We start from the raw sequence: 22,389 nt of genomic DNA, 5'->3' as shown, positions 1-22,389 counted from the left end.
TTTTGATGTTTAAGGGCAATTCATCTGTAAACTTTTCCCAACTTTTGATGCTTTTCTAAGAGAAATAACTTCGACTGCAAGAGCCTGATTACTTTCTCCAAATACTGCTTTCAGTATATGTAAAACAAGACCTGTTCCATCAGCGTGATTGAGGGAAGGTGGTAGTTTTCAGCCTTCTCCATAAAACTTCTGCCAAAGTGACAATTCTACAAGTTGCTCAATTTGATATTTAGGAGGTGCTTATGTCTTGCGCAGAAGCAGTTAATTGGGGTAATGGATGACTTCCATGTCAGGCAGTTGTATTGTGCTGACTAGGAGTAAATCTCTGAAGGTGTCTTTTGGCGTAATCGCTACCTACTAATTAACAAAGGTATGCACACTCTCTTTTTGAAGAATATCTGAAAAGATTGCTCGTACCAAAAGTGGAATAAATTAGAATCAGGTATTCTAGCTCTTTTCTTGCAGTACTTGCCCCCACATGCATATATGTTTTGTGAATTTATAATATTTTTGAAATGTGTGCCAGTGTTTCTGCTCTGTTGGTGTTGGTCTCTGCTGCAAGACGCGCAAACAGGATGATGACCAAGGGGCTGTACGCTTAACTTCCCAGAGAGCATCCGGAACAATAACACCTATTCAGATGAGATGAGAGAACATCCTCTCTCCGTACAGCGTTCTTATTTCAGGTGGTAATAGGATATTGTTGTATTCAGTTTCTGCAAGGAGGGAGAAGAGGCTTCCCCATACAAAAAATATGCTTGCTTAAGGAGGCGGTCTGATCCCAATTCCGCTGAAGTTGATAAATATAATTAAGAACTTCATGAGGCTTTGGATAAGCTCTTTGGATAGTGTTTGTAAGTTGCAACACCTTTCATAATGTGTATTTGTATAAAATTCTTAATAGAGAGGAATTAAACCCTGGGTTTAATCAAATATATTTAATTTAATATATTTAATTTAATATCAAATGATAAAGAGTGAGCCTGAATGATACTGCAAACTTCTGGAAGTAAGGCCGCAACTTCCCAGGCTCTGGGGCTCCACTCCTGCGTCGTGGTCGTGCCCTTGGTCCGTGCGTGGCTCCGGTCCCGGAGCATAACCATAACCGTGGTGCTGAGCAGCTGACCGGCCTCAGGACGCAAATATCTCCAAGTGGATGCAATCTGAGTCTGGAGATGCCTGCGATATAGAGGAAGCTTGTCTCTGGATGAGTCCGATCCCTTGCATATATAAGAATACAGTTGGCATTTGTAGGGAAGGCGGATCTTAAAAAAAAAAATTCCATATGAAGTTAAGTGTGGGACTTACCTTTCCAGATCTTTGATCTTCAGAAGAATTTAGCTCGCAGCTTTCATAAGACCTGTGTCTTTAAAGCAGTTGAGCTGATTTTCTGAGGAGATGAAGAAAGAGCTGTTGCTTAAAATGACTGAACTGCTACAAACTTCTTGGGCAAAATTCGTGCTTAGTGATGTATGGTGTTTTGGCTTTTAAAACGTAATATTTTCTTTGGAAAAGGTGGCCCAGCAATAATCACAGTTTAGCTGACGTAAAGCTGATTGAATGGATTTTCTTTCTGAAATGAGTTGATTTTTCAAGATTTGAAATGCACACCTGGCAATATAGCTGTGTTAAACTTTAAATATATTTCTTTTAATATTTAAAAATATATTTCTTTTAATATTTTTTTTTTTCCTAAACCTTGAAGTTATATTTAAAAATAGGATCTGGTTTGAGCACCTTTTCTGATGCCAGAAGAAACAGAAGAAAGTCTGTAGTGGTAGAAGTCTTTGACGAGAGGTCACACAAGGCCAAACCAAAATCTCGCTCCTCTGCCTGGCGCTTTTGCAGCACTGGGAGCTAGCTACGCTGGTGTGTAATTATCCTAGACCTACTGCGGAGAAGGAATGGGAGGAAGGAGAGTCCTTCCCTCTTGATAAGGGCATGCCCGGTTTGCAGTGGGATGGTGAGGTAGCACAACATAAATCGCTTTGCTTGTGAATACACTGATTTACATCCGTGTGGGTGCTGGAGGGAAGAACATTTCTCAAACCTGGTTGAATCCTGACGTCTTACCGTGCTTTCAAGCTCTGCTTTCCCTTTCCTCTGTTCTTCATCTCTCCTCTGTTCCTTCCTTCCCCTTAAATACGCGCGTTTCCTACCGCATTTACCCGGCATTGGGCATGAGTTGCTTCCAGCTGGGGCTTTCTCCTGGAACCCTTCTTGGATCTTGCCTGCTGCATCACATTGCATTTATTGTACTCCAGAGTCAGCTCTCTTCATCTACAGTACACATTCTGACCGGTTTCCAAGTGCTTTTTTTCTAGTACTATTTCCTGAACTGTACAAAATGAGCGAGTTGCATACGCAGTACTGGTTAAGCTCATGATTGCTGGTGTACTCACAGTAAGGTTTGGCAGAGACCACGATTGATCTTTCTGGACTCAGTCCTGTAACTGGCTATGCGGATGGGAGCTGCTGTCCTCAGACAAATTGTCCTCTCTTCTGGAGCAAAAGCATCAGGATCCTTCAGGAGCAGCGTACTGTTATCCCAATTGCAGGAAAACTTTGCTCGTAAATAGAGGTGGGGAGTGTTTACGGGCAAGGATACTGCTTGACCCTGCAAGCAGCTGTGTTGTGCTTGGTTGTTGTGCTGTGCTATCTTAAATCCTCAAAATTACAGTAACTCTCCAAAATAGATCACCTCAAAATATGTTTCACTTCAGAATTCTAAAAAGCGAGGCTTCTCAGTCCTACAGGGAAAGGCAGAGAGAGTGAGAAGATGGTTTTGTCACAGCACATAAGGGAGATGGCAATAGTGAGGGTGATATTGTTAATAAAACACAGATATAAGAGTTGGCTTCTATATATTTATCCCCAGTTCTTGCTTTGTCTTGTTAGCAATCTTGGGCTGAACATGTCCTCTGTAAAGCAAACTGGAAAACTTTTTAGGCAGTTGAACATCTTTCTATTTTTCCTGTATTTTCTCTATTTGCCAAGAGTGGTAAATGACTATCTTATCTGTATTAATTGTGGCTTGATCAAAAACAGTTTAAGGCTGGCTGGTAAACAGAAATTATTCCTCCAGGTTTTGTATCAGTCGGGGTCTTATTTTTTTAAAAAAAGGCAAACAAAAATACCCCCACATTACAAAACCACTATATGTATTGTGTCATCTTCTCACATTAAGCTACGGACTCTGGATTTTCCTTCCAACTGGAATACGAGTGGATAAGCCAAAAAGTCTGTGTTTGATACATTTGGCTTATTTTCTACAAAAATTGCTTGCACCCATCTATTGTCTCCTGGTGTGTGGTACACTCAAGTATCAAATACACCCACAGCTTTAAGCTTTTCCTTCTTGAAATTACATGTGAGCTGGCCTGACTTAAGCCACTGCTTGTTTGCTTAAATGAAAACTGCCAGGAAAGAAGAGACTGAAGAGTTTGTGGACATCCCTATAGTTAGTGCCCTCAGGCAAATAATTGATCTGAACTCTTCAGTTCCTTTCATTTTAGGTCTTGCTGGTCATGATTTGTGTGCTTGACAAATGCTGCACTGCTCTGGCACCTCAGAGTAATCATGTTCTCCTTTTGTTACACGGGATGATTAAAAATAACATCTAATAGAAATTGTTTTGAAATTGTATGAAAGCTGGCCTAGTGGCTGTGCTCTGAATGTTCGTGTTAGGGTTTGGATGCTAAATTCTGGTGCTTTGAAGGATTTTTGGGTTGGTTTGGGGGTTTTGTTTGTTTGTTTGTTTTTAATCTGGCCAAATAGCATTTAAAACGTGCTAAATGAATGGATTTGACTCTGAAATTCTAACGTGTTCTTGAGCACGCCAGGACGCAGCCTGTGTTGGCTGACCAACCTCTCCACTTTACTGGAATTGACTGGGAACAGCGTTCACGGCAGTGCTGGTGACAAGCAATAGGCTCCTCTCTTGCCCTTAGCAAGCCTGGAAATACGACGCAGCCCCATACTTTAGATCTCCTTTTCAGCTCATGTACGTTCTATCTGTGCCTCCTGGTATGTGTTGTACTAAAGGATATTGTGACAAAAATTACGCCAAAGCTTCTTGGGGGATTTTAATCTTTTATTTTAAATGCAGACATAGTTTGTTTAAATTTTCCTTCCTTTATGTTCAGAGGAAGGGATGAAGTTTGTTTTGCTTCAGTTGCGCACCACAGTCACTAGATCCATTGCAACTCCTTTGATTCGTGTAGATATAACAACTCCAGGAAAAAAAATAATCCCCACTGCATTGCTTTTTCTTTCCTTGTTTGTCTTCCTTCCTTGCCAAGTATTTTTGGATGCGAGTATACAAGAGATTGTTGAATGGACTGAGGCAAAACTGTTGCATATTTGCTAATGCAGATTAAGCTGTAGTCTGAATAACAGTTGTGATGCTTCCTTCGGTTACCTGCAGATGGGCAGAATGTGTTGGGGTTCCGCAGGATGGGGCTGTGTGGGGCTCTTGCTCTGAAGTGGGGGATTTTGTGGTTTCGGGTCAGTAGTTCTGTAACTTTTAACCAAGTGAGCATCACATTGATTTTATTTTTATCTTCTCTTTTTTTTAAGAGTAATTGAAAGGGCATTTCAGAGCATGGGTAAGATCTGGTCTGTAAGAGGAAGCTTATTTTTTGTGTAATGTTTCTGGATCAGTATGAACAAATGCAAAGACTGCTTGTTGCAATACGGGAGCTCTTTTGTTAATGTCATGAAACTCTGTGAGCTGCAGCGCGAGTCCTCTGAAATTAAACCCTCTACCAGAGCCAGTAGTTCCTGGGTGTCTCTTTTTCCCCTACTAGTGTTAAGTTTAAGCTTTTTCTTCCTTGGTCGTACTTCATTGAAACTTCTGTCTCACAGGAAGGTGGATCTGTTAGTAAAGTTGAGTCCACCTTGAGATACCTTAGACATCGGATGTATCGTCTTCAAGACAAAAATGTAATTAATCTTCCTCTGCCCCAGCTAAGTGGAAGCAAACCTCCAAGGCTGGATTCAGCTACCTGACCCTCTTCTTTCCTTCAGATCAACAAATGAATACACAGTGTCCCCATGGGAAAGTGGCTTTTTTGTTTGGTTTGGTTTTTTCTGGAATAGTTGTGCTCTGAATTGCTACAGGATGCCCCAAGACAGTAAGGAACACTCTTCAGTGGCATGATGCATCTGCCCTTGTGCTCTGAGGTTTTAAAAGAGGCTATTGGAGGAAGCATGGCCTTTTTCTTAGGGTACTTGGTGACTTAGGAGGTCTGCGTTTGATTCCTTACACAAACTTTCTGCAACGTCTCTGTTAAATGGTGTTTTATTGCTGTGAATGCTTAAATGGGTGTACGTAACTGGGCAGCAGCCTTGCTTTCATCTTCTAGTGTGGAGTCCAAATGATTGAGACAGCAACGCTTGTGAAGCTGAAGGGAGAATAATAGAACTGTCTTTATTTAGCTGAAGGATATGCCTGATGGCTTCAGAGGATAAAGGTCGTAGTATCAGGGCAGTTATCCCAAATTATTAACTGCTGGTGGCAGTATTTTTCTGAAAGTGGTGATATTTCCATTGTCTTTCTTATTTTGAAACATCTGGTTTGGATTTTTTGCTTTACACACAGGCTAACAAAAGAGTAAAGCAAACTCCTTTCTGAAAGGAGATTGTTTTGCAGAGTTCTGGTCTACGTTTCTGGAGTTCAGCCTTGTGCCGCCTCATTCACTGTGCAGTTGGTCGCGCTGCTGAGGATATAAATCCTGTAATGCTGAATACGAGTTGACTTTGTTGCTGTGGTCTCTATGTGTCGCCTTAAAAAATATATAGTATCTCTCTCCTTCAAGAAGGGTTTTCCTCTTGAGGTCTCATGTCAACAGACTCAAAATTGGTGCAGGTGGATGGTCCTAAATAGATATGACTATTTAATGCTTTTGTGGAAATACATGATTTTAAAACTCTGAATGCAGTGGTTGCTAATGCAGCTTTTATTAGATCAGCATCTTATAATATAGCTGTCAGGAATATCATAATGCATCTTGCAGAACAGAGAAATGCTGCGGGTTCGGGGAAGCCCTTAGATGAAGTACTGGCAGGCTAGTGACGGGCGGTCCTGGTCTCGTCTCCTCCTGCGTCGCAGCCCACGTACAGGATGGGGCTTATTGCAGAGCTGTTGGGTTTTATTTCCTAGTTCCAGATTTCATATCGTGGTCCTACAGAATGACTCGGGCAGCTTTTTGTTTTGTGCAAAGCAGTGGTATCTTGCATAGACATTTGATGTTGCTCTCTTCCAAGTGCAAGGAGATAACTGGGGGTGCTCCCCGCAGCAGAGGGGATCCATGATCCAGGCTGCCGTAGCTCCTTAGCGGAGGTGCTGTTGGTCCGTCTCCGGACGGGCCTCGGGCGAAGGTGTGTGTGGTATCACGGCTTGGCCAAGCAGCCGCTGTTCGCCTTGGCAGAACCGACATCCATCCCGCCTCCCGGTGCCCTGGCCGCGGTCCGTGGGCTGCCGAGAAGCGTTTGCAGCAGCTGGGTCGCACATCGAGAGCGTGAAATGCCGCTCTCCCTCCGTGCTGCCCGGCTCCCCGGCCGAGCGATCCCAGGCTTGGCTGGCCGGCTGTGAGGCGCGCTCCCCCTCCTCCTAAATTCTGTCGCATTTTTTCGAAGAGAGAGTATTCGGATTGATGATGAATGCAAACTTCTGTTGATCGCGCTCTGCTGCGGATGTCATTCTGTTACCAGCAGACGTCGTTCGGGATGAAGGTTTTCCTCCTTGTGGTATCCCGGCAAAGCCCGGGGGTCGGCAGGCATCGTCGTCCAGCTTGGCCTTCCTCGTCCAGCCTGAAAACAAACCTAGCAGGGCTCCACGACGCGGTCCGGGGACTCTCTCACGGCGCTTTTTTTTATTTATTTAATTTTTTTTGGCCGTTTCTCCCTCCTTTTCCTTGAAAAAGGCCACGCGACCCTTGGCGCGGGGACCCCGGGGGGCGGCGGGGACCTCCGGGCACGGCCGCTCCATTTTCTCCGCTGGCACCTGAGCCCGACCTCACCTCACAAAATGAAGGCCGGGCAGCACCGGCTGGGACCGGCCGTTGCCATGGTTTTTGCCGTGGTGGGTCACGTGCCCGGCGTGTCACATGACCCGGCGGTGGCCCCGCTCAGTGCGGGAGGGGAGAGCCCCGGTGCCGCCATCTGAAGCGGGTTCAGACGCCGACGCCGCCTCGGCCGGAGAAAAGCCGGCTGGAGCGTGGAGCAGCGGCTCCGCCGCTGCCCCGTTGGCAGCTCCCAGGTTCCCCACGGAGGACGGCCCGGTGGCGGCCGGGCTGCTCGCACCGCGGCTTGGAGAGGGCACGAAGCGTCGCCGATGGTAGAGTCATCTTCTGTAGCCACACACAATCCTTCCCGTCACCTCGTATTTGTGGACGCGTCTGGGTTGTAACGCGTTGACCCCGCAGCTCTTTGCTGCTCCCCTCCCTGCAGGCGTGCGGGCTGGTTCGCGGGTGGAGCTGGGGGAAGAGCCCCTGTCTTTCGGGAGGGGGCTGCTCAAATCCCCACGTTTATGTGAATCTCAGCTTTTTTAGGTAGCTCAACTTTCCCTGCTTTTCCTGAGGGATTTAACCTTAAAGTTTGAGGAGGAACGGCCAGCGCTTGACTCCAGTTGAGTCTCAGTCTGTCACGCAGAGCTGCTCCAGCTGTCACCTGAAAAGGGCTCAGCAGTGACGAGCTCAGCACGTCGGCGCGTTCCCCACACGCCTGCTGTTCACCGCTGTCGGGACAGGTTTACCGAGCCAGTTAGAGCTTGGCCCGACCCGCTTACTTCCCTGCTAAGAGCAACCTGAGCCAGTTTGGTGCGTTAAGATACAGGAAAAAGCTGGAAGTATTTCACCTGTGCCACTGGTACGGTGAAACAACTCTGTTTCAGTACTCTGAAACAACCTCAGAGTTTAGATGACTCGAGTTTACTGGCTCTCTGTGCCCTCTAGAGGACACTCCTCTACTTCTTTCTTTATTTTTTTCCCACTAACATGGAAATTGTATTTTAAAAGCGGGTTTTTGCAGTATTTGAGGCTGGTTTTGCAGTATCCAAAATACCGTTTGACCTGTCATGAGCGTTTACTGAAGGTGTATGTCTCGCAAAGCTTATTGGGGTATGCAGCTTTTCAGTGCTGTTATTCGGTGTGAATATCCTTTGCATCACTAAATAAGATAATAAGGATTAATTCCTGTTTAATCATTGGATTCCTAATAAATGTGGGGTATCAGTTAAGTCTAGAAATTGTTATTTAGTCTAAGAAGTAATTGCCTGACACTTAAAAGTACAAAGCTCATATGCCACATCTCTTATTTGTGAATAGTACAAGCCATGCTTAAATACTTGCTTCACCTTGCTTGATACAACTTCCTTATGCATTTTGTTTCATGCGTAACTGTCAGCCAGAAGGTTCTCACTCGAATCTTCATTGCTCCTGCTTCTGGCTTTGGGTTACAAGAAAAAGAAAACAATTACTTGTGCTACATTCTCCTAAATTTCTTGCTGTCGGCCCTTTCTCAAGCGCTGTCATTTCCTGGGCGGTGCGGAAGACTTTGCTGTGCCGTTCCTGCGAAGCTCCTGCGAAACCTCTCAGCAATCTCATGCCGCAAACCTTGCTCTGAAACACTTGTGCTTCGTAGTTTGAAATCCCAAATCCTCGTACCAAAGGTGATCCGACAGTTACCAGCTTGTGCAGCAGAGGAGAGGCACCGGCGTCTGCTGTCACATCACGTCATCTCTGTCCCTTTTGGTTCACATAGTTTAAGATTCGGTTCTCGTATGATAATTGTAGGGGATGGAGCCGAGAGGTGGTTTATTGTCAGGAACGCAGGTGGAAGGTGCAGCCATCACTTGAGACGCTGAGTGTTAGAGCCAAATAAAGAGTTAAAATCAATATACATCTAGAGGTGTTTGAGTGGTTTTCGATGAAGTTGCACGGATGTGTCCGTCTGTGTTGAGTCTGTTAGAGGTTTCTGGTGTTACTAGTAGAACAGAATTAGTAGTGTTGCTGTAGAAAAAAGTAAATGCCATAAAGTACTTTAAACTTAGGTAAGTGAAAAGGTGTGAATTGTTGTTGTTGGGTTTCCTTCAGGTTCGGTAACTTGGGTGGGGAAAAGTCACAGCTTACAAATCTTTGTATTAGGAAAGGAAAAAGAGAAGTGGGGTCTGGTTTTGCCTTTCAGCACATTAAAGAGAAGCAGCAAGTGGCCTGTTCGGCCCTGGCTTAGGGGTGGGATGTGGTCTTCCCCTGGTGCAAGCAGAACCCGGGAAAGCCTCCGTGTCTCCTAAGGGGGGTGAAGTGGCTGATGGAAAAGCTGCTAATTTGGAGGAATTCGCCATTCCTATGTGTTGTGGCTGCATCTTGCCTCATGGCAGGCTTTTGGACTGGGAAGGTTAATATCCACAAGGAGAACAGAAATTGATTGAACTCGTCCATGTCTATTCAGAATTGAGATTCGGGAGTAATCTGGCAGGAGGTTGTAAATAACGTTACTTTGCAGCATGAAGTAGTCGTTCGCTTGGTTTTATTAACTCATTCTCTGTATTTTTTTCTTTTGATTTGCAGTGAAATAAAGAGAGAAAAGAGAGTCCCCTCACCGGATGTTATAGTGTTATCTGACAATGAACCTTCTAGCCCTAGAATGAATGGTTTAACAAAAATAGCATTAAAAGAGACCAACACGGAGGCACTCATGGTGAGTCTTCTTGTCTTGACATGCTTTTAAGTTGTGCTGTCTAGAAGGAAGCCGACACACCACGTGCTCCTACGGAGGCATCTGCGATCACAGGGGCAGGGGGATACGTGGTTTTATAAAGATGGATCTGCAGGCAGGGAATCTTGACGCTGTTAAAGGCTGATGTCATTTTTATTTTTTTCAGGCTCTTACCTCCTTGATTTTTATGTGCTTCAAAAGAGTACCTTTTTCAGAATTGGCTTTTTAGTGGATGCAATGTCCCTTATTCAGCATGGCATAACACAGATTTGTTGTCTGACTCTTCATTTGACTTTGTTTATTTGTTTTGCTCGTGAAAAAATATCTCAGACTTTTTTTTTTTGCCTTTGAGTTCTTTCTCTGTACTCAGTTTGTGTCCATATATTGTTAAGACATACACGACAATTATAATGCTGTAAGTTCTTGTCATAACTTGTACGATATTTATCTTTTCCCTCTCCCCCCTCCCTGTTTTCCCATCCTCGTATGCCTTACCTGGCCCTGCAGAAAAGCAGTCCAGAGGAGCGCGAGAGAATGATTAAACAACTAAAAGAAGAGTTACGGTTAGAAGAAGCAAAGCTTGTTTTATTGAAAAAGTTACGGCAAAGTCAAATCCAGAAGGAGACCACTACTCAGAAGGTATTTATTTTCCTACAGATATTTATCATCTCATCTTTTGAAACGGAGCGGGGAAAATATAAGTAACTCTGGCGGTTGCCATAACCTTTGGAACGTAAGATAGCTTTCATATAAGGCATATCTCACTTTTCATAAAATCTCCATGAAGTTTATAGTGGTTTATCCTGTTAACCATGCCTTTTTGCGGAATTCCTTTTTTTGTCTTGCCAAGACCAAATGACAAAACAGTTTATCCTATCAACTGTATTCAAAAGCTGAAGCCCTTTTTGTTAAAACGCAGATGCATCTATGAATGTAATATACTTCCCATTATTAAACACTCCGTCCAGTCCTTAATGTCGCGTAGAGATGGCTGAAACACATTTGGAGGAGATTCCTGCATGTAACAAATGTGCTGACAAGTAGAGTTAAAGCGTTTGAACCCCAAGCTTGGGGGGCTGGTGGCCGAGGGCAGCGTTTTGTGCTGCGTGGCAGAAGCCCCGGTCTGGATTCCAGGTCTTACCAGGTGAAGTAAGTCTGCGGTGAGCTGCACGCTTTCATCAGCCAAAAAATCCAGGCAGCCCCGGGAAGGAACGGTTCAGCTCTCCCACCCTGAACTCCCTTCCCTTCCTCTTTTTCTCCCCACCCCTCGTCTCACACAACCACGTGCAATATCCAGAGTGCTGGGAGGAGAGCTGTTTTCATCAGAAACTAACCCAGAAAAAAGTCTACCTTGTTGTCAGAGCGGTTGCCCGGTCTGCTCGCTACGTGTGCCGTTCCTGCTGGCACTGAAGGGTAGAGGTGGAGGGTGGCAGGAGAAGAGCAGAGGAGTTTGGGAGGCGAGGGGGCGTGCAAACACCCCACGCGCTGCTATCAAGGCACGGGCTAAATTTCAAGTATCTGTAACAATGGCAACTAAACAATTTTATTCTAGAGCATGTGATGCTGACTTGCTGGATTTTGCGATGGGGGCGATGTGCAGATTTAAGTGCACTTCACGGTGCAGGTGGATGTTAATACAGCTCTCTTGGCCGGTTTTGGTTGTTTTACTGGTGTCTTTCTCCCGGACTTCTGAGTGCTTCAGTAGGTGGGATTAAAACTAATGCAAGTACCTGCCTCACTCAACTCTCTGCTGAAAGCTGAACAATGAGCTCTGGATGTTTGAACTAACTAGGGTGAAGTGGCATACCCTAAACCTCTTAATATCTGAAGTCTTTTTCCTAAACTTTTTTTCACTTTGCATTATGCGTGAACCTAGGTAGCTGAGACTAGGAGTAATGGTGGATAAGACTGAAGTGGGCTCTAAGCAGAGACTGCTAAAATCTATTTCCACATTGCTCTGCTTTTGGTATATAGACTCTTTTATTTTTCTGGTATGTTCTTATCTATACTTACCTAATAACATCTTCATTTAAATATGCATGTTGAGATACTTGGAGGAAGAAAGGGATGGGGGAGGGGGAAAACCACAGTCTTTGAAGATTCTCTTACTGAGGCGCAAGGAGGTAAACGCTTTTATTCCCTTAGCTTCTGTAATTCTGCTTACACCCTTACACTCGTCTGCTTTCTTTCTGGTTTTTCCTCTTCCAGCCTGCTGGTTCCTCTGGGAGTGCTGTGGCCACCCCTCCGCCCTTGGTGCGGGGACCGCAGAGTGTTCCTGCTGGCAAGCCGTCCCTCCAGGTCAGTGGGGTGGGCCAGGCTGCCAGGTTCAGGGCATGGAGCAGAGAAGAAGGTGCACAAGGCAGAACAATCCCATCCCATCCCATTAATGGCTTGGAGCCAGGTGGAATTTTTTTTTTTCCACTCCCGCAAACCCCACTATAAGCTTTTTAGGAACGATTGGGGTGGGAGATGAAAGTAGGATGTCACACGGAGATAACTCTCATAAGCTTATTTTTCAATGGCTGATCATCCTGATCCACTCTGCTGATAAACATATCCATACTAGTACTAACGACCTTTGGCGAAAGAGGATGCCATGGAGTTATGTCATAGAAATATTGTGGCAGCCTGTTGCCATCCCCTCAAGAGACTGAATTGTGCCCTCAGTATGATTAACTGTAAGAGCTGAGTGACTTGGTGGCTGAATGGCACGTGATGGTAGGAAAGATCTTGGTTCAAACTAAATTGAATGAAATGTTGGAAGCCTTGGGGAAGGAAAAAAAAAAAAGCAGAGGCAATTGACATCTGTCAACCTAATCTTCCTCTTGAGTCTAGTATCTTGTTTCGCTTTTGGATTTAAAACATTTCTGGTTATTTATCTTGGGCTAATTCGAAACAAATTTCAAAACTGCTTCAGCACAAAATGCTTTCACTTGGAAAATGGCAACTCTTAATTTCAAAATCCCTAGAATGCTATACTCGAGGGAAGGGGTAAATTTGCTCTCCATTTAGGAAACATTCACAAAACCTAAAGCAATCTGTCAGTTGGAGTAATCTCTTCCTTGAGGCAAGTTGCCTCCACTGAAGACAGCACTTTCAGAGGAACTGGACCACGAGTTAAATCTCCAGCGATCAGACAGTGAAACTTCAGTTGGACAGAGCAGGGAGCTGGGAGCTAAGAATCCAGAATTGAGGTTACTCTGTCTAATTCGTGGTGTTTGGGCAAATTAACCTAACCTCCATCTGCTTTTGCTCGACTGTGAAAGCTCTACTAATTCCTGTGCGTAGGAGTTGAGTTAACATTTGGTCTGCAGTTGAAAGGCATAACAGAAGTGGATAAAACTTCCCACCTGTCTAAATACGTACGTGTGTGTACACATGGTAACTCGTGAAAGTGGGAGCTTCAGTGTTTCTAGAAGGCTTCATTCACAGATGATGGTCAGTTTGGGGCTTGAGTGAGGGAAGTGGCAAGGTGTGTAAAGCCAGGTGAATAGGACGGAGAGGTTTGTTGCTCTTTAGCAGCGAGTGCTGCTCAGGCTCAATTGTGTAGCGTTAGTGGTCTGCAGCAATGTAAGTGATGCATGAAACCGTATCACCTTCTACAGCAGCATGAGCAGCTTTGAGGATTTAATGCAGTCTGCAGCCCAAAAAGCATGGGCAGCAATTTTTCAAGCTTCTTTAGCCTGATTCCATTTCTTTCTCATTTTTTCCTAAAGCTTTCCCCTTTTCCTGTCTCTTTTGCCTTCCCACATACGTGCACATGCCCAGTCTGCTCACCTTCTCGGCTTCCTGCATCTCCAACTTCTCTCTGCCCCATGCTTCTCCTTGAAGACAGCAGTTTGTATTTCCCCATTCTCTTACTCCCTGCCAAAATACACTCTTTTTTTTCCCTGGTTTTTTTGTTCCGGTTTGGTTTGGTTTTTGTTGAGACTAACTGCACTGAAGCCAGCCCGGCCATCTCTTGTCCTACAGTCTTTCCATTGGCTCGAGACAGATAACTGCATCCATCACATCAGCCAGAGAGGAGAGCTGCGCTCGTGTACCCCCAGCTCTGGTACTCGGGCTCTGGCGTGCCTCTTTGGTCTGTCTCAGTACAGCAGTTCTTGAGCTCTTGAGTTTCAGTGGTGGGAGGGCAGATGAAAACGGTGTTCAGGACTGTTCTTTACCTTTTGAATTCCGTGCAGGATGAGAGAGAACAATCCCTGAGTGTGTAGCCAGACTGCCGTTGCGTCCTTACATTATGTCTGTATTGGTGCGTAAGGTTTCAGATACTGCTTTATCAGCACACTAAGCAGCAGAAGAGAGCGGGCGTATAAATATACCAGAACAAAACAATGTGAGTAAACTATTTTCTGTTTTGCAGACCTCTTCTACGCGTATACCAGGCACTGTTATTCCTCCTCCCTTGGTTCGTGGAGGGCAGCAGACTTCTTCAAAATTAGGAACTCAGCAAAACACGCAGATAGTAATGCCACCTCTTGTCAGAGGAGCACAGGTAGGTGTTTACCTTGTGGTAGAGCCACTCTGTTTTTCCTTAATACATCTTAACTGTTATCTTAGTCATCTTGCTGCTTGTCTGGAGGGAACCTATGAAGTTCTTGCTGGAATTTCTTAATACAGCTAGGTGTAATCCTACTGAAAGATCCTGCATCATTCCAGTTTTGCGTATTGTGCTGTCCTGTAACACTTCCAGTGAAGCATGAGAAAATCCTGTGGTGATGCAGGATACGGCCTTACCTGCATAGCTGCTTCCCTTAGCTGCACCAAAGCAGTTTGTTTGCCTTTGTTATGAAAGTTAATTTACAGGCTTCCAGCTTCACCTGCTTTTTAGGAGAGCAGCAGCAGAGGAAATGAAACACAATCCCTCGTTCTTCCATTTCTTATTTCCCCCCCCCCCCATATTCTTTCTATCATATCAATTTCACCTTTTCAAATGCTAAAACTCACTTTTTTTTTTTTTTTTGCTCATTGTGTCTGTCTTGTGATTGAATAAGAGCTGCTGAAATGAGATAGTCGACTGGAAGTCTGAAAGTGCTGCTTTGCAGGGTCTTTATCACCTATAACAGAGAGTAGTGGTGTCAGTGAAGGAGTAGGAAAGCAATGTTCAATTTGATACGGTCTTCTAAAATTACGACTTCCATGGGATACCAGGAAAAAAATAATTCCCTTGTTAAATGAGGATTTATTTTACAGTGAAAGGTCTGCTTTTATCTGTTGCACAGCCAGCATTAAGGAGGAAGGTAGAGATTTGGTATTTCATTTTCTTTTCTGTTCTGATTATGGAGGAAAACTCATTCTGAGAAATAGCTTTCCTAATGCCTTTAAAATGAAACAGACTTAAACTTCTTTCAAAATGTATAGTTGTTAACTCAGAAACTTAGATTTTTTTTTTGGCACAGCTGTTTTGGTTGTAATGCGACGGCCTCACATAAGAGCATCTCTCTTCACATTACGTTCTACTTGTTTCATTCTGACAGAGGGAAAGGGAAAAGCATCACATTTTGACACGGATGTTAACTGTCACGCTTTCTTTGCGTTCCCTGCCTTGCCTCATTTCCACTGTCTCACGTCATCCCATTCGACTCCCACCACTTACTTCCCGCTATCTAATCCTCCCCATTGTTCATGGCACCATTGCATCAGCCCATTTCTGTGTCTTCCCAGCAAATCCACAACATCCGACAGCACTCCAGCACGGGGCCGCCTCCGCTGCTGCTGGCACCGCGGGCATCGGTCCCCAGCGTACAAATTCAGGGGCAGCGAATTATCCAGCAGGGTCTGATCCGCGTCGCCAACGTCCCCAACACCAGCCTGCTTGTCAACATCCCGCAGGTGAGTTCTATATTTTGTGCCAAATGTAACATTCATCTCGGAGGAACAGATAAATGGTTTTAATTACTGATTGTCCGGTCACTGTATCTAATTGGTGTAGTCTGCTGTCCTCTAACTGATGTGGTTGCTTCTTACTACAGCTGTCCTGCTCCTTGTTCTTCCCACACAGTCCCTTTCTCTGTTCACATTCACCTCCTGTACATAGGAAGGAATGGAGAAAAACGTTACAGAGTATTGGGAAGAAATACTATTTCAGTGAACTGAATTTTGTGCCTCATTTCACATTTGGTATTTCAATATGAAACTGTCCATTAGAATATTTTTTTTTTCCTCTCTTCCTTAAGAAGCATAAATGAGTGTTCTGGTAAATAGAGCTCAAAATGGGTTAGCGCTCCTATTTGAAACACCGAGAGATACTGAAGCAGCAACTTAACATCTACCGCTGATGCTGGCATACAAGTGCTGTAGATAAAGGAAACAATTTAAAGTCAGTGCTTTGACAAATTCATAAGGGAAAGGACTCCTCCTTGGTTTTTTTCCTTTAGAATTTCTAAAGCTGCCTTATAAACATGATCAGTAAAGAAAAATAAAGTTCTTTAGAAAAAGAATTAGAGCATTAGAGGACAGGTAGTGTTGCAGTGAACGTATGTATTGTGGTCTGTTTGGTCACCTACAAAAATAAGGTGTAGAGGCAGGCGGTTTGTTTCTCGTCCCAAGCAGCCAGCCTTCATCACACACAAACAGCCCCGCGCAGCGTCAGAGCCAGCGCTGCTTCCCTCCCTCTCGTCCCTCTCGGTGGAGAGGACCACGTGCCTCAAGGGCCGAACCATCTGGTGCTTGTCACTAAGCTGTGTCCTGTTTCCTCCCAGGCTTCACCGACTTCAATCAAAGGTACAACCGTGACATCCGCTCAGGCTAATGCTACTACGACCAGCGCTGCTTCCATCGTCAACTCCAACGACTCGCCGGCCAGCCGGCAAGCCGCCGCCAAGCTCGCATTGCGGAAGCAGCTGGAGAAGACGCTGTTGGAGATCCCTCCTCCCAAGCCGCCTGCGCCAGAGATGAACTTCCTGCCAAGTGCAGCTAATAACGAATTTATTTACTTAGTCGGGTTGGAAGAAGTTGTGCAGAATTTGCTGGAAACTCAAGGTGAGATAGCGTTAAAAATGTTCCTCAAAGGCGAGGAGAGAACCTTTCCCATCTGGACTTTTATCTCAATAGCAGGCAGCAAGGAGTGTCAGGCTTCGCAGGATTGAATTGTCATACTCTGTCAAATCTAGGATTCACTTCCTTTAATAATTTTCAAACTGTTTTAACGTGTAAAATTCTGAAATTTCACAACATTACTATTTCTAGACACTGATTGTAAAGATCTCTCTAAAATGCATCCAGTTCTCCCCAGAGCTGTTAACTTCCTATCAGCCCCTTGTTTTGTCCATCACCGCTGAATTCTCTAACCAGTATGAAGTATCTGCTGGATACCTACGCAGATGCTCACAGAAGTAGAGTTTAAGGGTTTAGTAATGCAAAAGGCTTCAGACTGAGGGGAGTTAAGGGTGGAGGGTTTGCTTTGGGTTTGGGTTTTTTTTATGTTGGAATATTCTTGAGGTTTCTCAAGTATTACGTGTACATAGAAGCCACAGATGGAGCTGAGCTAACCTGCTTGTGTTCTCCAGGTAAAGTTTCGGTTGCTGTATCATCTCGCGAGCCCTATATGTGTGCTCAGTGTAAGACTGACTTCACCTGCCGTTGGAGGGAGGAGAAGAACGGAACCATTATGTGTGAAACCTGCATGACATCGAATCAGAAAAAGGCCTTGAAAGCTGAGCACACTAACCGACTGAAGGCTGCCTTCGTAAAAGCACTGCAGCAAGAGCAGGAGATTGAGCAACGGATACTGCAACAGACTGCGTCTCCTGTACAGACCAAGTCAGACCCTATAGTGCAGCACCACTCGCTCAAGCAGGTAATGCTCCGTCCACCAGCAGCCACATCTTGTGATGATGGGGCTCCAGGCGCAAGTGTTTGGTGCGCAGGCGTGAAACTGATGCGTGAACTCGCTTTATTTACGCTCAAACACACGCACTGTGGAGCTTAAGCTTAAAACCGGGCTGGTTAAAGTGTTTTTTGTCATGTGGGGACCTGATACGTAAATGATGTTCTGAAGAGCAGAAGAGAGTGGTGTTTTTCTGCAGAGTCATTGTAATTATCCAGGGTGTGTTTAACTCCTAGCTTGCAAAGCCTATTCCTGAATTTATTTAGCATATACCAAATGGAAAAAGGTGCTCTGGTGCCAAATACACAAGAGTAAATTGGCCTGAGATAGGGGAAAAAAAAAAATGGCTTGAGCCAGGAACACATAATGTTGCTTGTGGAGTTTTAAGGTGGTGGTAGAACCATCCATGACAGGGACTGGGTCTTGCACACCTTGGAAAACCACCTTTCAGTTGGAGGAAGGCAGAAGCTGCTTAAGTGCTGGTGTGAGTTGAAATAATCAAGGTACTGGTTATTTCGGACAGGGAAGTAGAGTGCTGCCTGTGTATGGAGGTGCTTACACAGCACATTTTTTGCTGCTTTGCAGTCGATTATAATTCCTCATCCGTACAGGTGCTTTCAGAAGTAGAAAGCTGATTCTTATTTGGTTGTAGAGATGCCTTGGAGGTTTTCAGCCCTGGAGCTACAGTAATGCATTCCAGACTTGGCAGAAAAAGCCAAGACGGGAGAGAGAGGCAGTAAGGGTTCATCAAGGCTATCGTACCTGAGAGACAGAAAACTGCCATGCCTGTCTCACAGTTTGCTCTCTCTTGCCAGACTTCTAGCCAGATGTCTCGAGGTCCTCCCGGAGCTCCACGAGGAGTGTTGCATGCATTTAGCCAGTCACCCAAGTTGCAGAATGCATCGTCTGCAGCAGCACTTGGGAGTAGGCCAGGTAAGCATGCTGAGAGACCTGTCAGCAAGGGCAGCGCTGCCGCCTGGAAGAAGACTCCCATCAATACAGGTAGATTTTTCTCTAAAGTTTCTTTTCTTTGTACTTACTAGCTGCACTCTGTCCAACAATCATAGTTCTTTGGGTAAGGATGCTTTCTCTTCGACACTTCCTGCATGAAAGCCCGATGGTGCCGAGGCTTTGCTTTTAGTACTCTTGTTGGCACTTGGCTTTTGGTGTGGTTTATGCTCATCGAAAGGGGCAATCAGGTGGTGCTACCAAATAAAAACTACTGCTTTACACATTTATACGTAGACTAAATAGATGTAATGTCAGACTGTTCATCGTTGAGTCCGTATGCACAGCCAGTACTGCACTGCAGGAGTTTGTCATTAATTTCTGGGAGTTTAAACGACTGAATTAATTTTGACTGGTGTTTTCTCTTTGCTGAAAGCAACATACAGTTAATAGATGGTTTTGCTCTAGGTAAGGCTCCAGTGCACACTCCCAGCATTCATCAGGATTTGAAATAACTAAAGCTGTTGCTTTGAACAAATGGAAATTATAAATTCTAATCTAATCTTTTTTTATGTGTCAGAATCTGACTTGAGAAGAGTCATTTGTTTTCTTAAATGATAATTAGGATCTCCAAGAAGGAAACGCTGTAGCAACTAGCTCTCTTGTGATCTACTTTCTTGCCCAGTATTGAATGGATTTATTTTGATTTTCTTACTCCTGACAGCTTAATTTATCATTTAAAATGTAATTTCATTGCAGAGAGCTCTAGCCTACTCAAATCTTCATTTCTGGTACAAAATCTTGCTCCTATTTGTTCGGGTGATTTTGGAAGCTTTCATCTTCTGAAGGTGTCTGACCTTCGTGGCCAGTAGTGCCCCATGCTTAGATGATCCGTTTTCATGTGGATGAAATGCGAGTAGCGTGGTTTTGCCGCTGTTTTGTCTCATGTTTTTATCGTACTGTGACACTTGTTCTCTCTTCTCTTTTATATCTCGTCAGGTGGGGCTTTACCTTTTGTTAACCCTAGTTTAGCTGTGCACAAGTCATCTTCAGCAGTAGACCGCCAGCGTGAATATCTCCTGGATATGATTCCCCCACGGTCCATCCCACAGTCCGCCACGTGGAAATAATGCAGAGGAATGCCCAAGAGGAAGACTTTTCCTGTTTCTGCCATCTTTTTTATACCACATTACAGTGGAATCTGCTTTAATCCCAGCTGGATATGCCCCAGGCTTTATAGGATGCAAGAAGACCACTCCTCATCCCATCGAGTGCTGCTGTCCCTGCTATGAGAAAATGACACCATGTGGGTGGGAAAGACTTAAGCTCATTTGGTTCTCAGATTCTTATGATTGACTGATGATGAAGGCTGTCAGGGAAGGGGAAGAATTCTTATTATTTTTTTTGGCTTTATGTATTTAGTTTGGATTTTTTTGTCACCAGCACAAAAGGAGGACTAAACGACTCTCTGCCTTCGGTTTCTTTGTTAATAACTACCCATTCACCAGGAACACTGTGTTCGTTCGCGATCGAGCATGGATGTCAGTTCAAGGAGAGAGGAATTTCAGCCCGATCTTGCAGATGCATTTAGTGAGCCGAGTTCATGTTTGCTTTTCTTCCCTGCCCCTCCTCCAGCCAGGAAGGCAGTCTACAGATTATAATGTTGCAAAATCTTCTGATGATGAGCTAATGATAAATAAGTGCAAACTCAAATTCCAGTTGAGTATGGTTTTTTTTCTAAGGGACTGGCTGCCACCAAAACTAGTCTGGTAGGTGGGAACCAGTGCAGGAGTCTCTCACTTTTGTTGGATTCTGTTTCGAATAGACTCTGAACTGTTGGTAGTCTAAAATCTAATTTACTGAATAGACAAACACCTTTGCTCAGTCTTTCTAATTCAGCGAAGAGCAGTTGGGCCTTTCATATGTTCCCAGAGACTTAAAAGTGAAACTGTTTTTGATTATTTTCTTTTTGGAGGGGGGGTTTTGTTGTTGTTTTGAGCAATTTTACTCAAAAAAAAATAGGAATTGCAGAAGCTGCACGCAATCAGAAAGGGCGAGTGGAGGGAGCAGAGGACCGGGAGGCTGCCGTCAGGTCGCCGGCTCCTTCCTCTGCCGATACCCGCCGAGAAGCGGCCGTTCCTGGTTGGTGCTGCGGTGGCCCGATGACCGTGCCAGCACGCGTTGGGCATGTCGGGGGCAGGACTGCCTACCTTGATCCCTCTAGAGCTCCGTTCTTCCAGGCGTTCCGAGCATGCTCCTCTGTTCATCACTTCAGTGTTTCACTTTTGATAGAGCTTTAGGTAACCCTGCTTTTAAGGACAGGTTTCTACGTGGTTTTAATATGTTTTGGGGATTCCACAGGTTAAACCCAAATCCATCAGGTCCAGGTTGTTTTTTTTTTTTCTTTTTCCTTCTCGTCATCTTCCCTCCTTCTTCCCTGTGCTTCTCCCAAATTAAAGTTGAATTCAAATGGCAGAAATACATGCCTTACTACTTATGTTGCATATCAGTACTAGAAGTAGTGCTGATAAGAATTATTTGCAAAATTATATATATATATCTATATATCTATATATAAAAGAAAAGGGGGGAGGGGTTACTATTCAGTCGATGCTGAATCTATTTTCTTAGCAGTTGCTGTTAGATCTAACTTTAAACCAATAACTGTATAGGGCTGTCCCCCTTCAGATCTAACTATTGCATAGTGAAGAAGAGAACTCGTTCATTTTAGCCCCTCTTCTGTTGTGTGAATATCGGTATTTAGATACTTTGAAAACTGTTCAGTAGTATAGAAAACCTAGTTTTGCAAAATGGTATTTGTTGCTGTATAAAGCCCTAGAATTTCAATTTGACTTTGTTTTTTGTTTGTTTTACAAATGTATATTAAGAGCTAAATGGGGATGAGAGGAATTGGTTTGAGTTTTTAATTTTTCTTTTCATTCCAAGATAATTTTGGACTGGGAGATGTGGAGAGAGAAATTGAGTGCATTTTATTTTTGCACTTTGAAATATTATGAAAAAGTTTCAGTTCCTTACCTGTGTGGAGTTCCTTAAGGGTTTTTTTCTCCCCTTTGACAAATGCCTACATTATCTCATCCTTGATGCAAATGTCTAGCACTGTTAAATCACCTGGGAAGAGTGTATTTGTTTAAAAAGAACAAGGAAAACTTCTCAAACTGAAGTTCAAATGCCTTTTTTGGGAAGCCTGGACAACTTTGCAATTTCCTTCTGGTGTCGGGGTAGCTTTAGCTTCAGCTGATGCTGGGGAAAAGGGGAATGGAGAGAGGGGCAGAAGTATTAAACTTGCCTGATTTAAAAGCTATGTCAAAACCTTTTTGGATACCGCCAGTTCAGTGCAGCAGCTTGTAAACTTGAATTTCAGCACGATGGGTAGGGGAGACTTAAAATAAGCCTTAAAGTAATTGAGAAGACTTATTTTAAGATTCGGAAATGCCAACAAAAACGAGTCTGCAGATACTGTCTTACAAACGTTGCTCCCCCGGCAATGCTAGACCACGATCTGTTTTCTTTTAATGTGTAATAAAACCCCACAAATAGTATCTTAAGTATTGGGGTGGAATTATTTCGAAGGCTTTGTAAGTGAACAGATACTTGGCTGTCGGGGTTCAAACCAGTTTTGACATCGTTTTTCATCTGTGGTTCTTGGAGCGTTGCAGGTAACTTAGAGGCTATATTTATTGCATATGTGTTTCTGCAAAGTTTTAGGTAAATGCACCAGGGAAAGACTTAAGCGGTATACATGTGTTAAATGCCAGAAGAATTGCTTCTTCCTTTATAGTCAAAACGGTGTATTCAGTTGAGTAGTGTTGAACTGGGCTAGTTACGGTACCATGCTAGGTTTAGATAGTTGTTAAAACACTTGCTGCAGTCTTCCC

The 22,389-nt window shown here is 44.2% G+C and overlaps 1 protein-coding gene across 2 annotated transcripts in view; it reads left to right on the top strand.

Annotated features, from left to right (window-relative positions):
* GATAD2A (GATA zinc finger domain containing 2A) overlaps positions 1-22,177 on the top strand; it is a 66,029-nt gene extending 43,852 nt beyond the window's left edge. The window contains exons 4-12 of one of the 2 annotated variants that reach the window (XM_059831965.1): positions 9,570-9,699; positions 10,225-10,356; positions 11,926-12,015; positions 14,081-14,212; positions 15,382-15,549; positions 16,419-16,698; positions 17,226-17,515; positions 18,361-18,547; positions 19,493-22,177. In XM_059831965.1, the coding sequence (XP_059687948.1) occupies positions 9,570-9,699; positions 10,225-10,356; positions 11,926-12,015; positions 14,081-14,212; positions 15,382-15,549; positions 16,419-16,698; positions 17,226-17,515; positions 18,361-18,547; positions 19,493-19,623 (1,540 nt within the window). In that variant the 3' untranslated portion in view covers positions 19,624-22,177. The remainder of the gene's footprint in view (positions 1-9,569; positions 9,700-10,224; positions 10,357-11,925; positions 12,016-14,080; positions 14,213-15,381; positions 15,550-16,418; positions 16,699-17,225; positions 17,516-18,360; positions 18,548-19,492) is intronic. The other variant, XM_059831966.1, reaches the window with a different exon arrangement.
* The last annotated feature ends 212 nt before the right edge of the window (positions 22,178-22,389 follow it).

The sequence above is a fragment of the Gavia stellata genome, chromosome 32, assembly GCF_030936135.1.
Source record: "Gavia stellata isolate bGavSte3 chromosome 32, bGavSte3.hap2, whole genome shotgun sequence".
Taxonomy (NCBI): Eukaryota; Metazoa; Chordata; class Aves; order Gaviiformes; family Gaviidae; genus Gavia; species Gavia stellata.
This window is presented reverse-complemented; position numbering and strand designations above follow the sequence as displayed.